Here is a 10,392-nt window from a genome sequence, read left to right as displayed (position 1 = left end):
TTCCCCCCCCCCCACACAGTGCACTCTTGCACAGTGTCCCCCCACAGTACCCCCCTCCAAATGCCCCCCCACAGTGCCCCCCCCCCAGGACCCAATATTCACAATAGACACAGCTCACCTCCTCCCCTCCCTGCACAGGATTACACCCTGGGATAAATTACTATGACAGCCCCCCCCTCCCACCTCACAGCAACAAATTATTGTTACAACACCCCCCCTACTCTTTCCCCGGTGACTAGTCTATGTGACAGCACCCCCACCTCCGCAAGAAGTCTATGTGACAGCACCCAACAGCAACAAGTCTATGTGACAGCACCCCCACCCCCGCAAGAAGTCTATGTGACAGCACCCAACAGCGACAAGTCTATGTGATAGCACCACTACCTCCGCAAGAAGTCTATGTGACAGCACCCAACAGCGACAAGTCTATGTGACAGCAAACTCCACAGCGACAAGTCTATGTGACAGAACCCCTCTCTCCGCCACCCGCAGTACCAGCAACAGCCCGCCCCCGCCTCCCAACCCAGGACCCAGTGACAGCACCCACCAAGACCAGCGACATGTGCCGACACCCGCACCCCCCCTCCCCCACACCACTGACATGTACCGACACCTGCACCCCCCCCCCTCTCCCCCCACACCACTGGCATGTGCCGACACCCACACCCCCCGCTCCCCACACACCATTGACATGTGCCGACACCCACCCCCCCCCCCACCAGACCAGTGACAGCGCGCCCCCCTCCCCTCCCCGACCAGTGACATGTGTCGACACCTGCCCCCTCCCCTTCCCACCCCTTGTAACATACCCAGCAGCTGAAGACGATCCGCCGGGGAGCCAGGAGGTGAAGCCGTTGCTATGGAGTGAGAAGACAGCGCATGCGCCTGCCCCAGGCGCGTTCACAGGACCCGACCAGCCGGCCAAAGCTACTGCGCATGTGTGACTAATGGATGAAGAGACACCGCTGGAATGGTCAGAGCCAAGGGAACGGACAGGTAAATATAGGGGAGGGGCACCGGATCAGGTAAGTATATATCTTCTGTATGACGTATTTACAAAGCACACATTATATTACAAAGTGCTTTGTATTGGCCATACAGAAGTATATAGATTCAAATTGCATGGTGGGACAACCCCTTTAAGGGGTTTTGTCATTTGTACAAAAAGCTTTCCAGCCACTCTAAAAAAAAAAAAAAAAAAAGATCATTTTCACCTCTCCTCGGATCGCGAACACGCAACTAAGCGGCTTAGACAGCCTCGGCGCCGGCTCTGCATAGACGGTCTGGCAGAAGTACGCGACCACGGGGACCAATCAGCAGCCGTAGCATCACCGTTGGCCTCAGGAGTGGGCACCTTCATATCCTTGGCACAAAGATTCCAGAAGTTTGGGAGAATGACACTGCAGCCTCCGATGGGCCTCAATGGTCACATGCTTCCACTGGACCAGTATGATATAAAATATGGTATTTTTATTTTACACCGAATCCAGTGACTTGAAAGTTTATTGTAGCAATGACAAAACTCCTTTAAAGTGGTAAAGGGGTTTTCTGAGATTTTTAAAAATTGGCCAGAGGGCAGATAACTGCAAAAGAAAAAAAAAATTACCTTTTTAATATACCGCTGCTTTGGCACATGACACTAAGGCTAGTGATTGGATGCAGCGAATACATATAATGATGACCATAGGACTACTGCAGATGCTTCTTGGCCCAAGAGGCAGCATTTTTAAAAGGGTAATTTTTTTTCTTTATCTTACACATAAGCCCTCTAGACAGTTTGGAAAATTCTTGGAAAACTCCTTTAAACTTCAACACTTTAACTCCAACACTTAGTGGAGTGTTTTCTGCACAAGCAACCACATGTAAGAATTGTGATACCAGTTTCTCATATGTGTTACTAGGAAAAAGTGGGCAACAAGGTGACAAAACTTATGCATAGGAACACTATATAGGGTTAGTTTCATTCAGGTTACTTTTAATGCAGCCAGATTTTTGTCTGTATTATGGCCACAAGTCCTGGTCCGGCTGCTGGCCTAATGAGCCAGACTGACAGCATCACAGGCTAATGATGCTGATAGTTCGGAATATAATTTCTCTCCCATGAAGGTATCTCCAATCTGTTCTGATAGGCTTACACAACCTTTATATACACATAATGCAGCATGAAGGGGCTCAGTGAAGGCGGCGGTGAAGGTGTGTAAGTGTCTGATGGGGTCACGCAGCTCATAAAAGGACAGCCGCCCGGCCTCATAATCCAGATAGATCCTGACAGTACCACTGGAGATCTGATGAGGGAACTGGATCACTTCACTGTCATGTATCACTGAACACTGATTATTATATACCTGCCGCCCTCCACACAAGCACCAGGACTGGTTATTATTGCCAATGCATGACTTACGCCCCCTCCTGTCTATGCTGGGATAACACATCCCCACCCTCCACATACATGAGCCTCTTATCTCCACATCCCAGTAATGTCGTCCGGAGGAAAATCCCCTACTGCTCATCACCTGATAATCCTGGAATCTATCTAATGTTTTCGGACGCTTTTGGTTTATTATTGTCCTTGATGCAGTTTTTAGATTATTTGATATAAAAATATCATTAGCAGCTGTGTTTTCATCCAGTAATATGTCTGCCGGACCCTGTACATAGAAGGTGACATTTATATCTCTCATATATCTTATTATGTCAGATAATGACTGTGAAAGATGTGAGATCAGCTCCACACCCCAATCACCTCCATCATGTCTCCATGTGGCGTCAAGACCTACATCAGGTCCCTTTGTGTCCTCCTCACCTCCATTATGTCCTCCTGTGTCCTCATCACCTCCCTCCTCCTCCTCAGGATCACACAAGTCACCTGTGTCTGGCTCCTGTAAAACAGTCAGTGGATCAGTCATGTTACACAGCTCCTCAATGTGTCTCATCTTCCTGGACAGCTCGTCTTTCTTTACTTCCAGCTTCTGGATCATATCAGACAGTGTCAGAGACACCTGCTCTTCCCGCCTGGAGATCTCGCTCAGGACCCTCTTCTCCAGGTCATCCAGCCGTCTCCTGATGTCTATAAACAGGGCAGTGACTCGCTCTACTTCTTCAGATGATTTTTCTTGAGTTTTTTTACTCTGTTCCTCTAGACTACGGACTTTTTCCTCAGTCTTCTCTCTCTTTGTGGTAAGTTTCTGCAGAACATTTCTCAGTTTCTTCATCTTCTTCTCAGAGGCCTCATCTAGAGACTCCATCTTATGTCCCTGGTGTTGCCCAATCAGACAGCAGGACACACAGATACAAGCAGCGTCCTCAGTGCAGTAATATTCCAGGATCTTCTTATGGAGAGAACATTTCCTGCTCTCCATTGAAGTTCTGGGTTCAGTTAGGACGTGTTCTGACGACTTGCTGTGAACTCTCAGGTGGTTATCACACAGTGAAGCTTCACACATCAGACAGGATTTACCAGCAGGTACAAGAGAGTGAATGCAGTAAGTGCAGAAGATCTCGGTGATCTCCTTCTGATGTGGCTGAGTAGTTAGGAAGTTCTCCACTATATTACACAGCGTTATGTTCCTCTTCAGCACAGGCCGCTTCTGGAACTCTTCCCTACATTCAGGACAGGAATAAACTCCAGAGCCATTCTGTGTATTCAGGACCTGATCAATACAGACCCGGCAGAAGTTGTGTCCACATCTCAGGGTTACAGGATCTGTATAAAGGTGCAGACAGATGGAACATTCCAGCTCCGTTCTGAGATTAGCAGACGCCATCGCTGACAGCAGAAGGAAGAAATGAAAGTAAAAGTGTGTAAGGCTCAGAGATCAGAGAGGTGTGACTCCTATTCATGAATGAATTACGGGTGAGGCCAAGCTTGCGACATAGTTTTTATAGGCTATATAGAATTACAGGAATTAAAGAGGTCCTTACATTGGAGGAAATTTAAAGTGGGGTCCCTTTTGGGTAGAAATATGTAGAGTGCGGAGTAATAATAAAATACATTTAAAGAGGTTGATCGCGACTTGACTATTGGTCACCTATCCTCATGATAGGCACAATAGGCACCAGAGACATCCAGGAGATTAAAAGTTATTTTTATTCATCCTTTCCTTGCAAAGTACAACATGCAATGTACGTTTCAGCTATGCAGGGCCTTTATCAGGCCAAAAGGTACAAGACAAATACACGTTTCACATGTATAAACACTGGTGTCTTTTATATGCTATCTTGGGACTGACGACCTCTTCTCCACCTCAAAGATTACATCCCCTCTATTTCCTCAGGATAGGTCAATAGTAGAGATGAGCGAACGTACTCGTCCGAGCTTGATACTCGTTCGAGTATTAGCGTGTTCGAGATGCTCGTTACTCGTGACGAGTACCACGCGATGTTCGAGTTACTTTCACTTTCATCTCTGAGACGTTAGCGCGCTTTTCTGGCCAATAGAAAGACAGGGAAGGCATTACAACTTCCCCCTGCGACGTTCAAGCCCTATACCACCCCCCTGCAGTGAGTGGCTGGCGAGATCAGGTGTCACCCGAGTATATAAATCGGCCCCTCCCGCGGCTCGCCACAGATGCATTCTGACAGAGATCAGGGAAAGTGCTGTCTTGGTGGAGTTGCTATAGGGAGAGTGTTAGGAGTATTTTAGGCTTCAAGAACCCCAACGGTCCTTCTTAGGGCCACATCTAACCGTGTGCAGTACTGTGGAGGCTGCTTTTTGCAGTGTTGCACTTTTTTTTTTTTTGTATATCGGCCGTGCAGAGCATTGCGCCCTGCAGTAATTATACATAGTGCAGGGCCAGTACTGGTGAGGCAGGGACAGAAGACATATATTGTGAGGCAGGGACAGAAGACATATTTATTGAATATAGGCAGTGGGCCTTTGCAAAAACATTTGGGGAAAAAAAATCTATTTGGGCTGCCTGTGACTGTCCTCAGTGTTCTGGGTCTGTGCTGGGTGTAGTAGTCCTCCTAATTCATACGCAGCCAGCTAAGTGTTACAGCAGGCTTGCGCAAAATTATTTCCTGGCTCTGTGTTGGCTGTTAAATCACCACTGTATTCCAGTCCACAGTGCAACAGTCTGCAGTTATTTGACATACTCCAGGGCCAGTAGCGGTGACGCAGAGAGAGAAGAGATATATTTATTGAATATAGGCAGTGGGCCTTTGCAAAAACATTTGGGGACAAAAATCTATTTGGGCTGCCTGTGACTGTCCTCAGTGTTCTGGGTCTGTGCTGGGTGTAGTAGTCCTCCTAATTCATATGCAGCCAGCTAAGTGTTACAGCAGGCTTGCGCAAAATTATTTCCTGGCGTTCCGTAAGCGAAGTCAGCCTCCAACCACAGGCCAATAAGCGGTACATTTAATTACAGCGTTCTGTTTCTGCATTACTGGTGAGAGAGGCACGTTTCTGGCATCCCCACATTCATCTCACAATTAATGGGGCCACGCGGTAGACCTTTATTAGAAAATGAGCAGTGTGAGCAGGTCCTGTCGTGGATGGCAGAAAGTGCATCCAGCAATCTATCGTCCACCCAGAGTTCTGCGCTGTCCACTGCTGCAACTCTGAATCCTCTGGCTGCTGCTCCTCCTTCCTCCCAGCCTCCTCACTCCATTACAATGACACATTCTGAGGAGCGGGCAGACTCCCAGGAACTGTTCTCGGGCCCCTGCTCAGATTGGGCAGCAATGGTTCCTCTCCCACCAGAGGAGTTTATCGTGACTGATGCCCAACCTTTGGAAAGTTCCCAGGGTCCGGGGGATGAGGCTGGGGACTTCCGGCAACTGTCTCAAGACCTTTCAGTGGGTGAGGAGGACGATGACGATGAGACACAGTTGTCTATCAGTGAGGTAGTAGTAAGGGCAGTAAGTCCGAGGGAGGAGCGCACAGAGGATTCGGAGGAAGAGCAGCAGGACGATGAGGTGACTGACCCCACCTGGTTTTCTACGCCTACTGAGGACAGGTCTTCAGAGGGGGAGGCAAGGGCAGCAGCAGGGCAGGTTGCAAGAGGCAGTGCGGTGTCCAGGGGTAGAGGCAGGGCCAGACCGAAGAATCCACCAACTGTTTCCCAAAGCGCCCCCTCGCGCCATGCCACCCTGCAGAGGCCGAGGTGCTCAAAGGTCTGGCAGTTTTTCACTGAGAGTGCAGACGACCGACGAACAGTGGTGTGCAACCTTTGTCGCGCCAAGATCAGCCGGGGAGCCACCACCACCAGCCTCACCACCACCAGCATGCGCCCCAAAAGGTGGGACGAAGGCCGTTCACCGCCTCCGGTTTGCACCGCTGCCTCTCCCCCTGTGCCCCAACCTGCCACTGAGATCCAACCCCCCTCTCAGGGCACAGGCACTACCGTCTCCTGGCCTGCACCCACACCCTCACCTCCGCTGTCCTCGGCTCCATCCACCAATGTCTGTCAGCGCACCGTCCAGCCGTCGCTAGCGCAAGTGTTGGAGCGCAAGCGCAAGTACGCCGCCACGCACCCGCACGCTCAAGCGTTAAACGTGCACATAGCCAAATTTATCACCCTGGAGATGCTGCCGTATAGGGTTGTGGAAACGGAGTCTTTCAAAAGTATGATGGCGGCGGCATCCCCGCGCTACTCAGTTCCCAGTCACCACTACTTTTCCCGATGTGCTGTCCCAGCCCTGCACGACCACATCTCCCGCAACATTGTACGCGCCCTCACCAACGCGGTTACTGGCAAGGTCCACTTAACAACGGACACGTGGACAAGCACAGGCGGGCAGGGCCACTATATCTCCCTGACGGCACATTGGGTAAATTTAGTGGAGGCTGGGACAGAGTCAGAGCCTGGGACCGCTCACGTCCTACCCACCCCCAGAATTGCGGGCCCCAGCTCAGTGGTGGTATCTGCGGCGGTGTATGCTTCCTCCACTAAACCACCCTCCTCCTCCTCCTACGACGCAACCACTGTCTCGCAATCAAGATGTGTCAGCAGCAGCAAGTCGCCAGCAGTCGGTGTCGCGCGGCATGGCAGCACAGCGGTGGGCAAGCGTCAGCAGGCCGTGCTGAAACTACTCAGCTTAGGAGATAAGAGGCGCACGGCCCACGAACTGCTGCAGGGTCTGACAGAGCAGACCGACCGCTGGCTTGCGCCGCTGAGCCTCCAACCGGGCATGGTCGTGTGTGACAACGGCCGTAACCTGGTGGCGGCTCTGCAGCTCGGCAGCCTCACGCACGTGCCATGCCTGGCCCACGTCTTTAATTTGGTGGTTCAGCGCTTTCTGAAAAGCTACCCACGCTTGTCAGACCTGCTCGGAAAGGTGCGCCGGCTCTGCGCACATTTCCGCAAGTCCCACACGGACTCTGCCACCCTGCGCACCCTGCAACATCGGTTTCATCTGCCAGTGCACTGACTGCTGTGCGACGTGCCCACACGGTGGAACTCTATGCTCCACATGTTGGCCAGGCTCTATGAGCAGCGTAGAGCTATAGTGGAATACCAACTCCAACATGGGCGGCGCAGTGGGAGTCAGCCTCCTCAATTCTTTACAGAAGAGTGGGCCTGGTTGGCAGACATCTGCCAGGTCCTTGGAAACTTTGAGGAGTCTACCCAGATGGTGAGCGGCGATGCTGCAATCATTAGCGTCACCATTTCTCTGCTATGCCTCTTGAGAAGTTCCCTGCAAAGCATAAAGGCAGATGCTTTGCGCTCGGAAACAGAGCCGGGGGAAGACAGTATGTCGCTGGATAGTCAGAGCACCCTCCTGTCTATATCTCAGCGCGTTGAGGAGGAGGAGGAGGTGGGGGAAGAGACAGCTTGGCCCACTGCTGAGGGTACACATGCTGCTTGCCTGTCATCCTTTCAGCGTGTATGACCTGAGGAGGAGGAGGAGGAGGAGGATCCTGAAAGTGATCTTCCTAGTGAGGACAGCCATGTGTTGCGTACAGGTACCCTGGCACACATGGCTGACTTCATGTTAGGATGCCTTTCTCGTGACCCTCGCGTTACACGCATTCTGGCCACTACGGATTACTGGGTGTACACACTGCTCGACCCACGGTATAAGGAGAACCATTCCACTCTCATACCCGAAGAGGAAAGGGGTTCGAGAGTGATGCTATACCACAGGACCCTGGCGGACAAACTGATGGTAAAATTCCCATCCGACAGCGCTAGTGGCCGAAGGCGCAGTTCTGAGGGCCAGGTAGCAGGGGAAGCGCAGAGATCAGGCAGCATGTAGGCAGGGGAACACTCTCTAAGGCCTTTGACAGCTTTCTGGCTCCCCAGCAAGACTGTGTCACCGCTCCCCAGTCAAGGCTGAGTCGGCAGGAGCACTGTAAAAGGATGGTGAGGGAGTACGTAGCCGATCGCACGACCGTCCTCCGTGACGCCTCTGCCCCCTACAACTACTGGGTGTCGAAGCTGGACACGTGGCCTGAACTCGCGCTGTATGCCCTGGAGGTGCTTGCTTGTCCTGCGGCTAGCGTCTTGTCAGAGAGGGTGTTTAGTGCGGCTGGGGGAATCATCACAGATAAGCGTACCCACCTGTCAACAGACAGTGCCGACAGGCTTACACTCATCAAGATGAACAAAGCCTGGATTTCCCCAGACTTCTCTTCTCCACCAGCGGACAGCAGCGATACCTAAACAATACGTAGGCTGCACCCGCGGATGGAAGCATTGTTCTCTATCACCATCAAAAACGTGGACCTTTTAGCTTCATCAATCTGTGTATAATGTTCATCCTCTTCCTCCTGCTCCTCCTTCTGAAACCTGACGTAATCACGCCGAACGGGCAATTTTTCTTAGGCCCACAAGGCTCAGTCATATAATTTTTGTAAACAATTTTTATACGTTTCAATGCTCATTAAAGCGTTGAAACTTTCACCTCAACCAATTTTTATTTTAACTGGGCTGCCTCCAGGCCTAGTTACCAATTAAGCCACATTAACCAAAGCGATTAATGGGTTTCACCTGCCCTCTTGGTTGGGCATGGGCAATTTTTCTGAGGTACATTAGTACTGTTGGTACACCAATTTTTGGGGGCCCTCGCCTACAGTGTAATCAAATTAATTTTTAGCCCACCTGCATTACAGCTGACGTTACATCAGCTGTGATGGGCAATGCAATGGGATATATTTATGTACCGCCGGTGGCTTCCTGGCACCCACCCATGCTGTGGGTCCACACGGAGTTGTAACTGCATGTGTCCACTTCTAAAGAACCCCAGTCTGACTGGGGCATGCAGTGTGGGCCGAAGCCCACCTGCATTAAGCACGACATTACCTCAGCTGTGATGGGCAATGCAATGGGATATATTTATGTACCGCCGGTGGGTTCCAGGGAGCCACCCATGCTGTGGGTGCACACGGAATTCCCATTGCGGAGTTGTACCTGCCTGTGACTATTTATAAAAAAAACCGCGGTCTGACTGGGGCATGCAGACCCCTTGACAGAATGAATAGTGTGTGGCATATAGGTTCCCCATTGCTATGCCCACGTGTGCAGCTCCAGATGGAGGTGGCACAGGATTGGATTTCTCATTGCTTCTGTACAGCATTGTGGGCTATCGCCCCGCCACTTTTAAAGAGGGTCGCTGCCTAGCCGTGCCAACCCTCTGCAGTGTGTGCCTGCGGTTCCTCCTCATGGCAGACGCACTTATAAATAGACATGAGTGTGGCGTGGCATGAGGGCAGCTGAAGGCTGGGCAGGGACAGTTTGGTGTGCGCTGTGGACACTGGGTCGTGCGGGAGGGGGGTGGTTGGTCAGCATGTAACCCAGGGGAAGTGGCAGCGGAGTGTCATGCAGGCAGTGATTGTGCTTTGTTGGACGTAGTGTGGTGCTTAGCTAAGGTATGCATTGCTAATGAGGGCTTTTCAGAAGTAAAAATTGTTGGGGGGGGGGGCCCACTCTTGCCGCTATTGTGGCTTAATAGTGGGACCTGGGAACTTGAGATGCAGCCCAACATGTAGCCCCTCGCCTGCCCTATCCGTTGCTGTGTCTGTCCCATCACTTTCTTGAATTGCCCAGATTTTCACAAATGAAAACCTTAGCGAGCATCGGCGAAATACAAAAATGCTCGGGTCGCCCATTGACTTCAATGGGGTTCGTTACTCGAAACGAACCCTCGAGCATCGCGATAATTTCGTCCCGAGTAACGAGCACCCGAGCATTTTGGTGCTCGCTCATCTCTTGTCAATAGTTGATCACCGGGGTTCTGCCATTCGGGATCCCCCACCAATCAGGTGTTTGTTGCATTGGCTGTCACTGCGGACACAGCCAGAAGCAGGCAACTCTCTCCACATTGCAACAGGCCATGTTGGTAATATAATACATTTAATGGGAGCTGTGCATCTGCAATGAGACAATCGCAGAACCAGGCCCCTGACAGTGTCACTACTTCCAACTGTATCTTCATATTCAGGACATGGAT

The 10,392-nt window shown here is 51.2% G+C and overlaps 1 protein-coding gene across 1 annotated transcript; it reads right to left on the bottom strand.

Annotated features, from left to right (window-relative positions):
• Window positions 1-814: 814 nt before the first annotated feature.
• Window positions 815-3,788, bottom strand: LOC136611347 (E3 ubiquitin/ISG15 ligase TRIM25-like). Its single transcript, XM_066590872.1, has one exon. The coding sequence runs from the start codon at window positions 3,762-3,764 to the stop codon at window positions 2,034-2,036; it is 1,731 nt and encodes a 576-aa protein (XP_066446969.1). The 5' UTR covers window positions 3,765-3,788; the 3' UTR covers window positions 815-2,033.
• Window positions 3,789-10,392: the final 6,604 nt, after the last annotated feature.

Source organism: Eleutherodactylus coqui, chromosome 2 (genome assembly GCF_035609145.1).
Source record: "Eleutherodactylus coqui strain aEleCoq1 chromosome 2, aEleCoq1.hap1, whole genome shotgun sequence".
Taxonomy (NCBI): Eukaryota; Metazoa; Chordata; class Amphibia; order Anura; family Eleutherodactylidae; genus Eleutherodactylus; species Eleutherodactylus coqui.
This window is presented reverse-complemented; position numbering and strand designations above follow the sequence as displayed.